The sequence below is a fragment of the Melanotaenia boesemani genome, chromosome 18 (assembly GCF_017639745.1).
Source record: "Melanotaenia boesemani isolate fMelBoe1 chromosome 18, fMelBoe1.pri, whole genome shotgun sequence".
Classification (NCBI taxonomy): Eukaryota; Metazoa; Chordata; class Actinopteri; order Atheriniformes; family Melanotaeniidae; genus Melanotaenia; species Melanotaenia boesemani.
Genome location: NC_055699.1, coordinates 27854696 through 27870977, shown reverse-complemented (window position 1 = coordinate 27870977; position 16282 = coordinate 27854696). Strand labels below are relative to the sequence as shown.

The following is a 16282-nucleotide window of genomic DNA, read 5'->3' as shown; positions in this document are numbered from 1 at the left end:
CAAAAAAAAATCTTTTTTTTTTATGAAAACACTAAACAACCAACACCCAAACCATTCATAATTGCTAAAATTAGACTAAAGTATTAATTTAAAATTATATCAGACCCGGTAGGGAGCTAAACGAGCCCAACCTCTCATCACCTTTGGAGTCTGGAGTAAACGATGCTCAGAGTGGGGAGGGATTGTGTGTGTGTGGTATGTGGAGGAGGGGGAGGGTGATACTTGAGCGCGTGCCACGGCGTACGCGCTTTACAAATGCACGTGCGCGCAGGGAGGTGGAGGTGGAGAAGAGGAGATGTGGAGGAAGAGCACACAAACTAACGGAGGAACCGTTTTCTGATTGGCTGCGAGGCCTCGGTACCTAGCTCCGTCAAGGTGGACATTTGGCAACCAAACCGGAAGCTACACCTTCAAAATAAGGTCACCTTTTCATTCACACTGAAAATTAGTATTAGATTTTGATGTATTTTATGAAAATATACATAGGATGCCAAAACATAATTATTTAGTTGGTAGCCAATTATGTGTTATACTCCACGTGACTTGTTGATTTAAAAATCGGTCTGGTGCCCCCCCCCCCAAATGCAGCTACCGGAAACTGTAAATGATCAGCAGCTTTATCGTGGTCCAGGGACAGAGGAAAGGATGTGACTCGAGCCTCTCTCGCGTGCCTCTCCGGCCCGTTGTGTGTGTGTGTGTTCCTTTTGCCCGTTTACCGACGAAATGGAGCTTAGTGGAAATTAGGAAGAGTGCGCCTCCTCGTGTTGTCCTCACCTTTTGGAGAATGATCCACCCGCAGGTTATTTTATCCCAGGTAGGCTGTCTCTATTGTTGCTGTGTAGGCTAATGTTGATGTAACCCATCATCATCATCATCATCATGTCAGTGTTGAGCAGCGGCCCAGCATCTCCATCACCGCATACACGCTGTCCTCTCCGTGTGGAGGAAACGCTGCGCTGAATCCCGAAAACACCGACTGATTTACCGCGTAACGGGAATTTCTACCCTAATAAATAGAGGACCACCTTTTCTCTATGCGTCATATACGATACATTCAGGATATAAAAATCAGCACTAAAGTCAAATTTCCTTTCAGAAATCAGTTAGGCTGACGTTCACCCAAAATGTTCTCCCCTTTGCTGCCTTTTACGACCAACAAATTGGCTAAAATATGTACTAAAGTTCATCATTGGGAGCTTAAACCTACGCCGAATCAAAGAGTGGGTCCCACTCCTCTGAGATCACACAGAGTCATATTTAACATCAAATATTCACATTTTCCAGAAAGCAGCGGTGCATTTTTATTTATTTCCTGAATGGGAGTTTGGTGTGAGGTGCTGGAGCTGGAGATGGAAAGCGACGTCGCCCCAGTTTCTCCTGATTTGGGATTTACTGGGAGTAAGGAGAGGATACCCCCTTCAGTCTTTGTGTGAGGGATTCCCATCCAAATCCTCTTAAAGGTCGGAACATGTCTGTTTCCTTTTGTTTGGGACAGAGTTTATTCTCATGGACGTAAGTAACCTTTAAAAATAATGAAAAACTGAACAAACATCTGACATCAGGACGCAGTGGTGGTTGTTATCACTATGACTCAATTATGAATTCTGCTGTTGGTAAGAACACAAACCTACCATGACGGAGGGAAACCCAACCATGTTTTTAAGTATTTTAGACTACCATGTCTGTCTTCTTGAGGAGAGCTAAACTGTCATCAACATTTTTATCTCACTGGCTGCATTTCATGCTGATAATTGAGCAGATTTTCTTTATCTGACATTGTGTGTCAGGGAAGGACTTAATGTGATGTAGGTGTTGATAATTGCTGTGTGGTGGTGTAGTATCCAGAGGTGAATTCAGGACGATAAATATGATGAATAATTCTCCAGAAACATGACATGTTCTGTAGGTATTTGCTGCTATTTGTGTCACAAGTGCAGTAAATCAACATCCATTTTAAACGGTGAGTTTACTTTGTGAATGGAGAGTTTTAATAAATCTTTTTTTTGCTGGTACCGTGGGACATACTGTGGGGATTGTGGTGATAAGAAATAGCTCCTATTTTTCTTTTTTGTACATGAGCCAAGATGGTTTTCCGTGAGTGACTCAGCCTCTTTTACAGTGACTTATCTGTATTCAGGATGGAGTTTGAACCCTGATGGGAATACCAGCTCACCTTGAAATTGTTCACCAAAACTGAAATGGTTGAGAATCTGGTCACTTAAATGTAAACTTAGCAGAAAAAGTCAGTAAATGAGAGTTTGGTGGATTATTTCTCTGTTGTAATGATGCCTGCTGGCCATAAATGTTCTACTGTTGAGGAACCTGTTCATTTTTTAAATGGAGACACATTGGTGAGTAAACTGCATTTGTGGGATGAGCAGGGTTAAATATGTAGGTTGTGCCCATGAAAAACTTGCTGAATCTTCTCTGCAAAAATCAAGAAGTTTATTCTATTGACTGCTACAGACAGACCCTCTGTGTTGGTGGAGGTAATTAACTGATTAGCATGTGGGATTACTTGGGCTTGTTGGCTATTTCTAATAGAAAATGTTAAATACTTACTAGCTTACAAAATTCACTTGTCAGCTAACTTATAACCAAATGGATTAATTTTAAAATATATTACAAAAATAAAAGCATAATTTAATACTAAAGTAACAAAACAGAGCGCTGGATGTCAGCTGATTTTGATCTATTGTATCGCACGTTGACAGCTAATAAACGCATGACGGGTCATTCTGGCATCGAGGACCCCTGCATTCAGACCAGGCATGGACTGGCTGTCTGGCATACCCAACATTTTTCCCAGTGGGCCAACACAATTTATTAATTGGTCCATGAAAGTTGGTAGATTGGCAACCCAACTAACATTTGCCCGGCCCACTCAAATTTTTAACCCCCCCCATCCCCCCCCACAGTGGCCCCTGTGCCTAAACCACTGGCCCATGAGACATGTAGACATGTAGCCCATTGGTTCTTTATTTACTGACACCAAGTTGAACGAATCAGATACTTTAAACCCTTTAAACAACTTAAAACATTGCCATATGTCACCATCCTCATACTTCCATGCAAGTTTTGGGTTGCCATGTTTTTTAAGTCAATTCCTCCACTAGTGGGCAGTGTTGAGCTCAGAGTTCCCTCCAGACACCGTTTAGCGGCAGTAATGCCTCGCTATAAAGTGTTTCCAACCGCCCAACAAGCACTAAACACTCGCATTCAAAAGCTTGCACAATTTCTGCAGTTGTTGTCCTCGTCTTAACTCTTCTTCTGCTTTTTTCCCCGTCCTGATCATCTTCTTCTTCTCTGGTTTGTTTCTTTCTCTGGTCGCATGCTATTCTGCTCTGCACTGCCCTGTGATTTCCAGTGGTATTTTGTTATTGGTTATAGGCTGATAGCCGGATATTTTTTATGTCAAAATGTGTTAGAGGCAGTTTCTGTGTATAATTTCAATATACAGAAATAAACACTTTTTAAGATTGTTTATTTATTAAGCCTGCATTTAAGTACAGATGTTAATACAGATGCAGCTGTTTGCCTCTTTACCAGACAATCCAATAGTTCTGCATTATTATGTTAAAAAAAAAAAACTTCAATTTTTAGTTAAACCAGGTTGAGATAACAGAAGAGAACAGCAGCAGACACAGTTTCTACTCTTTAACTGGAAACAGTTTTCATCTGATCCATCATTTGAAGTTCTCTTAATTTTCTATTTTCTTTCTCCATCAAACACAAAGTAGGATGAAGCTGCTCTAACATCCATCGATGTGCTGGACTATAGATTTTTATTTTATTAAGTATTTAACATGTCTACTCTCACTGACTCCTGCTAACTCACTGCATAGTTTCAGTGACTTTAAGGCGTTGCATAGTTGATATTCACATGTAAGGGAGCTCAAAGGTTGGTGGTGTGCATGATCATATATGGGCCGGTCTGGGCCGGTCTGGGCCATAATGCCAGGGCCGATTTTTTGTCCCAGTCTGCCCCTGCATTCAGTTCAGCCATGTCCAAAACGTTATGAAACACCACAACAGGCCATCTTCTAGTTGCAGCTCCTGATGAACACTGCCTCGCCATCTTGTCAAGGACGTATACTCCTAACTAGGTTCTACAGTAAGAGGAGCTGATCATTTCTCCCCATCTGAGTCTTCCTCATTCATTTGTTGGAGCAGAGCCGAAGCTTATTCTGCTTTCATTCTTCTGCTTCTTTTTTCTTTTTTTTTTTTTTGTTAACTGTCCAGACAGACAAACTGTCTGTTAGCAACATAACTCAAAACATTATAGTAAATGGTCTGTACTTTTATAGCGCTTTTACCCAAAGTGCTTTACATCAAACACCACATTCACATACACTTCACACACTGATGGCGGAAGCTGCCATGCAAGGCGCGAACCACGACCCATCAGGAGAAAATTGGGGTTTCTTACTCAGGGACATCTTGACATGAGCCTGACAGGCCGAGAATTGAACCAGCAACCCTCAGGCTACAATACAACCACTCTACCCACTGAGCTGATTAAATTATCAGGAAATGTCGGAAATGGAATAAACAAAGAAGTGATTACATTTTAGTGATCCAGGACTTTTTTTTAAGGATTCTTTCCTATGGGGAGATAGAGATTATTTTACCATTAAAGCCCAGAATCATTGGCAAAATAAATAAGTAAAGATTACAAGATGGCATCATGGCAGATGTTGTAATCCGACCTGGATCATGTTGATAGTCTGGATCTGGTGAACCAGAAGGTTAGGAATACTGGGTGGGCTGTTGGGACTTTTGGGGTTTTTCTCAGGTGAGTGACCCTGATAAAGGTCTGGCCCTCTGACTGCTTCTAGTTTAATATAAAACTTGGTCAAACTGGATTCTCTTCTGGAAGACACTAATGTAAAAATGGGGAGGAAACAGCTAGAGGTTTTGTTTTAAAATAAGCAAAACAAACGATAAGAAATTAGATTTAATTTAGTTTGGGGAATTCTTTGAAGGATAATACTCTTGGTTTGTTTAACACTGAACAGACTGCTTGATAGAATTGAAGGTGGGAAGCGATATGTTCCTTACGGAAACTGAGTGACTCTGAAACACTGTTTCTCTGAAAGCAGTGCAGAGTCATTTTCCACAGATAAACACATAAACAGCATATGATGCAGCTAAAAGAGTTTGTATTGATCTGCAGGACGCCGCTCAGCTGAGGAGGAACCTCCTTCCTGTATGAGATGAAGGAGGAAATGTTGGCATGGCTAGGAACGTGTGTTGCTGCTTCCAGCTGCAGTTGTTTATTAGATTTACACGATTACACGACTGACTTTCTCACTCGGAGTTTTCCGTTTTCAATACTGTTCTTGTTTTCTTTTATTTTCAGCATCTTGCGGCTTTTTGTGTGTTTTAGCTGTTCCGTTTAACCTCTTGATGCCTGTTGTCTCAAATTTGTGACAAACCCTTTCTTTTTATCAAATTTTTTATTCACTCATATTTAAGTGTTTATTTTATATTATTTATTTATTCATTTATCTAATTGTATTTTATTTTAATCCACTCTTTTTCTTTTTATTCTTTTTTTCTGATTTTTTCCCCAGATTTTTTTTTTATATATAATTTTTATATAAATGTATATAAATTCAGGCATTAAGGGGTTAATTTTCTTAATCAAAAAAGCTCTATAAATAAAAATAATAGAAAAAGAAAGAAAAAAGAAATAGGAGGTGTGCGATCACCAAGTGGACCAGTGGATTTTTTTACATCCGTACAACAAAAAAGAAATGTGCTGAATCAGGGATGTAAACACAAGTTTGATATCACATCGATTCAGGAATGGATTTCTATTCAGGATCGAGTGGTCAATAATGTGTTGTTACACGCCTAATATTTTACATTTATGATAAGCTATAGGTGTGTCCCAACTCTGGTCTGCAAACTTCGAAGTGCGCAGATTACGTAGATTACAGAGTGTCCTCTGTAGTCTACGCACTTCGAAGTCCACTTAATGTTCGTGAAATGGGACAGCTTAACTAGCCAACAAGAATTGCCCATAGCAACAACATAGGACTTGAATCACTTAAACCTCTGAAATTACTCATAGGACACTTCGGTGGAAGTTAACACCGACCGTTAACATCGACAGTAAAAAAAAATAAATAAATAAATAAAAATAAAAAAAACCCCGGTCTGTGCCTCTGTTGTTTTCCAGTTGGTACACACTACATTAACCCTTAAAAATCCACAAATATAAAATATTTCCAAATTAAAATGTCACCATTTAACAAACATGCTTTTACTTGGTTTTGTAACATTTCTACTAAAGTGTAGTTAAAAATATATATATATATTTTTAAACCTAAAACATACTCTTCTGAGCTAGGTTGCTGATTCGCCAGTGTCTTGTGCTCAATGAATTCTGGGAGAAAAGCGGCTGCGAAGGACGCATCACCAGCAGTCTTCGTTTGAGGTCAAACGAAGTGCGGATCTGTAGGGTGGATTTGAATTAGGACAGTACTTCGCGCACTACGATGGCGTATGTAGCCTACAAATCCACACTTTGAAGTGTGCAGACCCTGAATTGGGACACACTTTGTGTGTTTCTTTACACACCCCTTCACACATGAGTAGAGTTGCCATGCCAATAGGATTTTTTGTTGCCATATTGAACTACTAGGGGTCCATTTTGTCACCCACTGACCCACTAAACACTGGTTCTACTGGGATTAGTAACCTAAGTGAAGAAGGACATGATTTTTCTCTGTCGTGTCTGTCACCATCGCTGCCAAATGATCCACTAATACTGCAAAGTTCGCCCTCAATATTGATAATCCATTCAGGGTTGCTGCTAGCATTCTGTGGTGTTTGGGGGTTAATTTGAGATTTTTACTGTTCCCCTCTAAAATCAGCCCCATGACCGACCTACACATTAAATGCTATAGTAAAAAAGCAAAATTTAAATTCTAAAATATGTGAAGAGAGACTTTTAAAAATTGCTCAGTATGTACTAACATAACCAATACAACGACCAAATTTAGAGGAACATTTGCCTAAATGGACAAAAATGTGCACAATGATGCATGTAGATGTAGCCCAAGACCCGTGGAACTAGTATCACAAAATTACACCATAGAACTGTAAGATGAAAAAAATAATGTTATTTTCTGCATTAACAATGTCACCAAACATTAATTATATAAATACAATGAATATAAAATTACCACAACCACAATAATAATAAAAAGAAAAGAAAGATCTGTGCAATGTCTGAGCATCTTTGTCTTATCACAAATTAAAACTGTGACCGTGCTCACAAAATCCATTCACCAGAGATAAGAAAAATTCTGTTATTGTAATACTGACATTTACAGAGTGTCACTGCACATGTCAGAAGCTCAGTCAATGCAGTGAATGATGACGCATCTTATTCAAAGTCTCTGATTGGCTGGAAGTTGAGGGGGCGGTTCTCTTCAGGGCTGATGTTACAGCTGTTAGCAGCTAATAGCAGAGCTATTTGTTTGTTTGTGGCATTATTGCAGCCGCAGCAGTCTGTGTCTTCCTGTTAGTTGTCAACATTGGATCACATTTTGCCATTCAGAAGGCTGTAAAATTTATAACTTTAGATATGCTGGGATTATGATTATAGTTAATCATGAGCCTAATTTCTTTGGGGGCCCCTTTGGACCTTGGTGCCCTGCGTGATGTGATGGTGGGACTGAATCCAGTCATCTTCCATCATCTGTAGTAACTGAATGTCTTTTTCTGCACATTTCTCAGAAGACACCTCATCACATTTAGTGTGTATCAGCTTTCAGCTGGAATGGAATATAGAGCAGCTGCAGTCATGTAGTTCATGTAGACTGCTGATGATTAGATCATAGTGGTGGTTTTTCAGCCTCACTGTAGGTTAACAATAAGCTGAAGGAGAGCGAGCACAGACCATTAGTCTGCCATACTGGATGAGCTCATTCCCACAGAAGGCTTTACAGGCTCACTCATACTGTCTGGCTTACATGTGCACTGAAATGATAATTATGTCATCTGAATACTAGTTAATTACCCAAGTGTCAGAGCAAGTCAAAGGGACAACTAGAGTTTTTCCCAGGAGATTGCTATGCTAGCTGTGTTATCATATTAATATGTGACTAATAAGGACTGTAAGGATTTTAACTTGAGTTTATATAGTATTTGCTCCCATTTACTTTTTTTACACATGAATTCCATTAACAATGTTTCTGTTGCTTATAATCAGACCACAAATAAATGTAGGCGTCATTCTCTGTAGAGCTATGCTTCCACCAGCGAGCCCAGGTTGGTATGGGTGGGTTGATACGCAGACATATTTACCTGACATTTCACAAGCAATCCACTGTAATTTATTGCAAACAATAACTCAGTGCTGTTTACACTAGAAATTGAATGGACACAAATCATATTAGAAAAAATTTTAATTAAAGTAAAATTTTGGACTACAGGTGTTACTAGCCATCTTGAAATCTGGACTTATGTCATTTCCCCGCAAACCCTAAAGCCAAGAAGAAAGAACACAAAGTGCTGGAAGTCCACCATTTCCCTCCTTTGTGTCTGTGTCAGGGTCTTCGGGTTATAATTCAAAGACTGGGCTGCTATGACGGCATCTACTACATCAACATTTATTACGTAGCTGACGCATCTGTCGCTATCCGGCTGATACAGGGCCTGCCAGGTAAGGTTGCGGTTGGCATGGCTCAGGGTTTGCCGTTCCGAGCCAGACCCTTTGGTGGAAACTGGGCTTAAGAAAAGGACAGATTTCACTTCCTGTTGCCGTTCCAGCTTGTACATGGAGTCATAGTGAAGAAAACTTGTTAGCCTGTTACTTCCTGTCAAAATGGCCGCCACAGTTCATGTCCAACACAGTTTAGTCCTGTTTTCAAGACTAACATTTCAACATTTTGCCAAAGTGTGTTTTCTTGATTTGAAGTTGTTGCTGTTGGAGCATCTGAGTTTGATCAATGTGCGCTGACATTTAAAGAACCCAGAATACTCCATTTCTTCACAGCCAACAGAAAATAAAGGGATCTTCAGAAACCCTGAAGTCAGCTACGCTAATCTGCCTGTCTACCTGATAGCTGTACTTCTACTTTCTGTCCATCTCTGGATCTTACTAATCAAAGTTAATCTCTCTGTGGATGTCTTTTGATGACTTCCTGACTCTCTTGTTGGATTTCTTACATCTGAGCCAGGGCTACTAATGCTGAACTTTTTTATAATAATTCTATTAACATTACATAATTACATTACAGTGAGACGTTATAATTTATGTCACAATTATAGATTTTCTTGGTACGATTTTTGTCAGAGAAATAATCACAATTTTACGTGTTCATTTCACAATATTATAAATGTGTAAAATCCCAGAAACACTCCTTATAGGTCTTTAAATTGAATTTATTTCCATTATTTAATGAAAAATTAACAAAATAATATAACAAAGTAAAGTAACCAAGAAATCTTATTCCAACTAAATTCCCTCTGCTCTGTAAACAATACATAAATCTTAACTCTGGATCTCTGTCAGAGAAAATAGATGGAAAAATTAATCGAATCGAAAAATTAATGCATGAACAACTGATCATTTGTATTCTTTGCAGGACACTTAAATAAGAGACACTTAATTCAGGTGCTGTATGTGCACAGTTAGAAGTGTGTTATGGTAATGACCATCTCGGTATATGTAATATTTTGGGGTGATTAGAATTGGATGGGGTTACCTTACACAGACATTTGTAGGATTTGTCATTGTTGGGAAACAATATTACTGAGGATCCACTGTTGAATGGTGTACCTCTTAGTTTGTTGTTTTATAGTAAACTATTCAGCCAAGCAAACCAAGTAAATTCGGTTATAATATTATAATTCATCCAAACATTAAAACAGCATCAAATGAAGTCATATTTGCACATAAATAATGCATGGCCACAAGTAAATTATCTCATTCCCTTGCATAAGTAATACGTTGCCACAAGTTAATTTTTTTCGGTTGATGTCACCAGATGGACTTCGTAATTTTCTCATTTTACTTCAACTTTTTTGTTTATGTAATGCTTTACAGGCTGAAAAGCCGTCCTCTACAATGACACTTTGGTAATTTTGTTTCTATGACCAAAAAAAAAAATCACATTTTTGTCTTAATTTCTTTGTTTAGAGCGAAATACTCTTCCTCTGTCATGATTTCCCTCAGCACACCTCTTCTCTAACATCTCAAAATAACTTTTAGCAGATGCTGTGATTATTATGCATTGTATTATTTTTAATCGCATGCTCCTTATAGCTGGACAGACCCTACAACACTTTGCAGACCATAAGCTGATTATTCCTGTTGATTATTTAATGGATCCTTTACCTCGGGTCCTGGACAGCTCTTCTTACAATGCTGGTAGTCTATCAGCCTTTTGAGCTACAACCCCCAAGACAACATACACTGGTGTTTGCAACCCCCCCACAAGACTAGCCTGCAAACTGCTGAAAGTTAGCTGTTTAACCTGAAATTGCATCCTCAACAAATGTGTTCTTGACGTTGAGAAAGAGTTGCTTCGGTGAAACTAAAACTTCTTTCTGCTCTGCCTTCAAATGATTGTTCCGTCTTTGTAATTCTCAAGCTTCTGCCTAAAGGGCCTACAGGTTTTTGGATTCCTCCATCCCACTTTGGTTATAAAAGACTTGTTTTCTGGTGGTGGGCATGCAGTGATTTGGTGCATTACCAGCACTGGTAAGGATGGACCAAATGTCAGATGCAACGACATTGTGGTTAATTGTGTCGTATATCAAATGGGTCATCCTGCAGCCGTCCTCTAAAAGTAAGGCTTGAATACTGTAAAAATGTACATAAATAAAGAGGATAAAGTGGATTTTTGGTAGATTCGGTTCTTCACTGTGACAAGGCATATATATATATATGCCCAAAATCAGCCTCTCGCTGAGATAATGCCAAATTCTGATTTTTAAGATGGCATTACAAATGCGTTAATGTGTTAATTCCACATTACCACATTAATGCAGAGGGGGGTTAATATTGCATATGCAGACTGAGTGACATTATTAAGGGGGGCACACTGTCAGCTTTGGGTTGTATAGATTTAGCTCCACTCAGAAGAAATTCTCTTTTATGGTTGTTCAGTTTTAGAAAAAAACACCAGGATTTTAGTTAAATGGGATAATGGGTGAGGGAGAAAGGTAGGATAATAGAACTGGGTTTACTGAAGCAATAGAGTCAGGTGTCAAATACACATCAGTGAAAATGTGTATTATACTTACAGAAAATATTGCCAAGAGGAGATAATACAAAATAAGAGGCCCCAACACATATCCATGGAGTACACCAGTGGTAACAGAAAAGCTGAAAAGTGAAAGATTTGAGTTGGATGAACTAATGCTTTGCTAACAGCAAGAGATGACAAGTAACTAGCACAACCAAAATGTTCATGATTTCATATGTTATAATTCAGCGTCCATGTCCTAAATTATAGAGAAATGCTTGTTGAAAACAGCCTTATGTGGGACGTTCAAGTAGGGTTGTCATAGAACGTGATTATTTATCAGTAAAATAATTGCAATTAATGATTTGTCTCCGCTTTTATTGTTGAACTATAAATGTATAAATAATTCAACGTTTCACACAACCCTTATAAGGAATAACAGCCGTTAATTGAAAATGAATACAGAAACATAGACAAAATTTATATTTACAAGTCTGTTTAACTTTATTTTTTTAAAACAAAAATGATGACTATGCCACACCAGCAGCAGTGGACAGGTCTGTATGGTCACTTACTTAAGAAGTTAAGTCCATTAGGTGAAAAACAGCTTAAACAGCGTAAAGTCTGCTCTGTTATTGGTATTTAGCAGAGGAATTTTAATTATTATCAGCCAACCAGACAACTGATGAGTTCTTTCCACTCGATACCATAATGTTCCTGCATGCAATGACCCTAGCCTTATAGACTTATTTTCAAAATATTTATTCATTTATTTGACTTATGTATGATATTTTATTTAAGGGATTTTATTTATTGATTTTCTACTTTTGTCAGTGATTCCACTGATCTGATGAGCTATTGATTGTAGATTTTACTATTTTATTGAAGTGTCCTTGTGCTCCTTAATGAATGAATGAATGAATGAAAAATACTTTATTAATCCCAAAGGGAAATTCAATAATGTTTCCTTATTACCACTGATCATTGCACTGATTGTTTGTATGGTGTTCTGGGAAAGCTGGAAATGAATTGCTCATTTGGGATGAATAAAGTTGTCTGAAATTAACTGAACGACATGATGGAAATCTCTTTTCATCCAGGCGAATGATCGCGAGCAGCTCAAATAACTGGGATACGCCTCATCTTGTGAAATTGGTGCTCCCATGTGATATGATGTCCTTTTTTTTCAGACATATCGACACACATTTTATAAACTTCAGGATTTTTCCATTCTGCTCAGCTGCTTGAAGACATTTTGGTGAAGCAGATGATCTTCAGAGGGTCGTACCAGGTTCAGCACAGCCAGCCTCTCATTGTCCACTCAGAAAAAATCTTCTGCATGTTAAGGCTGGCTTTCCTCTCAGGCTCAAAAAAAAAAAAAAAACAGTTCCTGCAATTAAGGCAACTGAGGAATGCTGCTGAAAACTGATCGATAGAAAAATAACAGAAGATATCTGGTGTGTGTTTAAGCTGCAGTCGAACACATGCACATGTGGTTTCACAATAATCGCCATCTGTTTCCTTTCAGGGAAATGCAGTGACATGGACAAATATTAAACCCTTTGGCATTTTGTCACAACCTGTGTCTTTTTTATACAATAAAATAAAATCAACACAAAACTGTACAAACTGATAAGGTGAAATGATAAAAGATATATATATATATATAAAAGATATATATATATAAATAAAACTATTTTTACAAATACAGCACAGTAATATCTACAAGCGATTCCTTTATTATCCTGTGGATACACAGCTGTTTGTTAGTTACTGGTTATATCTGACTGAACATAAGATAAAAAATACATTTAAAAAGAACTTTTGATAGACACATACAGCAATATTAAAGATTTCTTTAATTTGTCCCTTGAGCGGACAATTTGATATGGAGCAGATGTACAGCAGAATCATCCATAACATCGTTTAAAACATAAAGAATTTGAAGTATATAAAATATATAAGTTGTGAGCAGCTAATTAAAACAGATGCGCTAGGTGCTCTGTCTAAATCATCTAAAGAGAAGGTACAAAATAAAAAATAAAATAAGTAAATAAGGCATCTGCAGCAGAGAGCAGCTGCCTCTTTGTCTCCGAGGCGTTTAGAGGCACAAAAGAAAACTTGTATCTGGTTTTAGTAGCTGGAGGAACAGACAAGCGGAGACCAGAAGGAAGTAGCTTCATGGTTCAAAGGACGCGAGTCAACATACGACGACGAACAACCCTCAGCTAATTTCTTGCTAATGTACTCTTTCTTTGCAGGCTAGACTCTGCCCTGCACAGACCATGTGACCATCCACAGATGCACATGGAAGCTAACGGATGTTTCTGCTGTTGCGTGGACTATGTTTGTAGCTGGCTGTCAGCAGATGCTGTGCAGTGGTGTCTGGTGTCCACGTCTTTCTTCGTCCCTCCTGTTTGTCCGTCTCTGCTTCTGCTCCTCATTATTTTCATCTGATAAAGATGAAGAATAAAAGGATGGTTGACGATGATGATGTTACTTTTCCCTCTGACATCAGTATGTGCTTATGCCATACTTAACTCACCTGCTGCATTCACTGCCTCTTGTTTCCCCTTCTCCTCCCACTTCCCTCAGGTTTTGGTCTGCTTTGGGTTGACTGGTCATTATGCTGATGCAGCTCTGTAGTTTCAAGGTCAGTGCCCCCCTCCTCTCTGCACCCACTCCCTACCCCCACCCACCACCACCCCCAACACATCAGTGATTGTTACAGCTCAAAAATATATATTTTTCTCATCATTTATATTCATATTGCATGGTGGCATGAGGAACTGCATAAGAACAGCTCTGTGCGTGCAGATCGAAGATGAACACGCTTCATCACTGAGTGCATGAACAAACCGCCTCAGCATTTAGAGCGAGCAGTGGAGGCTGGTAGAGTCATGCCCTGAAGCTGCGTTCTAACTGGAGCGTTCTCTGATCCAGTCTGAGCTCCCAGGATGTGCAGCTCCCTCCCTCAAAACTTGGATTTGCTGCTAATGATGCTGCATCTCGCCATGATCGAAGAATCAAACCATGAACAGGCTGTCAATCTGTGTTGGGTCATGGCGCACCTTTAAACTATGTCTGCATGTGTGACAAAGGTGGACCCTGCTTTCACTAACTAAAAATTCTGGATGCTAAATTAAGAAGCTCAATTCATCTCACTCAAACACAGACTTTACACAGACCATTAAGAGATATAGTTTTCTGGCAGCAGATTCATGTGAACATTTGTAATGTGTCAGACCAGTAAAATAGTTAGATTTAAATATGTCTTGGTGATATTTTACCACTATAACCAAACCCTGAACAAGGCCAAAACAATTGTGATCATCTATATTTACATGGTAGCCCACTTCCCTGCAGCGTGTTCATGTCAGATTATTGTGAATGACAGTGAAGCTGGACAGTGACTCAGAAGAGCATAACACATAACTAGTAAAATATTTTAAGGGAAACAGTTTTTAAACACTGAGTTAAAAATCAAGACTAAAAATATAAGAATATAAACCTTCAGGTAGACATCAGGTTAACTGGGGTCACTAAAAAATATGACAGGCAAAACAGATAACCTCATATCAGCTTCTTAAAACACAGACATACTGAATGTGTATTACTCTGTTAGTAGCTCATTCTTTACGTTTCTGCAGTATGTTCATGAATCCAATTCACTTTGAAAAAGAATAACATTTCTACAATATAAACATCTTACAGGAAGTAGATAGAAACTCCTAAATTTGAACCAGTTTTAGTGGTCCTGATGGTTATTAACTTTAAATAATAATTTCCTAATTTTTAACTTAACAAATTGATTGCTGTAAGATGAGGATATAATTTAGATATAGACATTCATCAACTGATTATACTAGGGCTGGGTGATATGAACCAAATCTTATATCGATATTTTTTACCTGAATCACGATATACAATATATATCTTGATATATATTTTTTGGGTCTAGTAACCCAAGAGACAGTTCTAATTTACAGCGTTCAGTGCTAAATACACTTTTATTAGGATCAGCAGCACATGTGCATTAAAAAGTTGACTGAAATTAAAGGTGCTTTATATTAAATTAAATGCTCCTAAAACAAAATAAATGAAAAAATACTTTTCAGTGACCATAACAAAAATACAGCTGTGCAAAAATACAAAAGAAAAGATGCTTTTAACTCTAAAATAACTAGCTTAACTAAAATAAGCTATCTCGATATAAACGATATTCCCTCCTTCTATATTGCGTCTTATAAAGTTTCGATATATTTAAAAATCTCGATATATTGCCCAGCCCTAGATTATACCCACATTATCCTGTAAAAAATACGTGAGGGACTAGAGGATGTCATGAAAGATAAATAAATGTATATCAAATATATATTGTATACATATGTGTATATGTAAGTTCAGTATAATAGGGAACCCTAGAGACTAGAACCAGAACCAACGCGGTTCAGGTCATTTTGCCATGTTGTTTTCTGATAGCATCCTGGTGCATGCTTTGTTGTAGAACCTGTACCAGAATCGGCTCCTGAGCCTGGCTGCCATGGCCTCCCCGACCCGCAGCAGCCAGACCCGTCAGCGCTGTAAGGATGCGGCCCGTCACAGCTACGGTTCTGAGGCCTATGCTGTCAACGGTCTGAACCAGGAGGCCTTCATGTTGGGGCTGCCGCGCTCCAATAGCGACACGGACCTGGTGTCCCCAGATGCCCGCTCCACGCTCACCGTCAGCGCCTCCCACTACACCATCAGCCAGTCGGAAGACTTGGTGATCATGTGGGACATCAAGGAGGAAGTAGATGCTGGAGACTGGATTGGAATGTATCTCATTGGTAAGAGAGATATGGCCACATGTAACCAGAACCAGAACTAAAGGTTCTTTACATCAAATAAACTTAAGATTTCAGCAGTTCAACGATGGCAGCAGCAATGGATGTTAACATTTAACATAAATGCCAACAAACACGCAGATGAGTTTTCTTCCACACTTTTGTACTGCTTATCTAACGTCCTTCAGATTGTTCAGTCAAGTTTGCTTTTTTGGCCAAAATTCACAACTGCCTTGACCGTATTTA

At 38.6% G+C, this 16282-nt stretch overlaps 1 protein-coding gene across 2 annotated transcripts in view; it reads left to right on the top strand.

Moving 5' to 3' along the window:
- Nucleotides 1-641: 641 nt before the first annotated feature.
- LOC121629039 (E3 ubiquitin-protein ligase HECW1) overlaps nt 642-16282 on the top strand; it is an 84973-nt gene continuing 69332 nt past the window's right edge. For both annotated transcript variants that reach the window (XM_041968529.1, XM_041968528.1), the window contains exons 1-3: nt 642-814; nt 13806-13863; nt 15718-16039. In XM_041968529.1, the coding sequence (XP_041824463.1) occupies nt 13837-13863; nt 15718-16039 (349 nt within the window). In that variant the 5' untranslated portion in view covers nt 642-814; nt 13806-13836. The remainder of the gene's footprint in view (nt 815-13805; nt 13864-15717; nt 16040-16282) is intronic.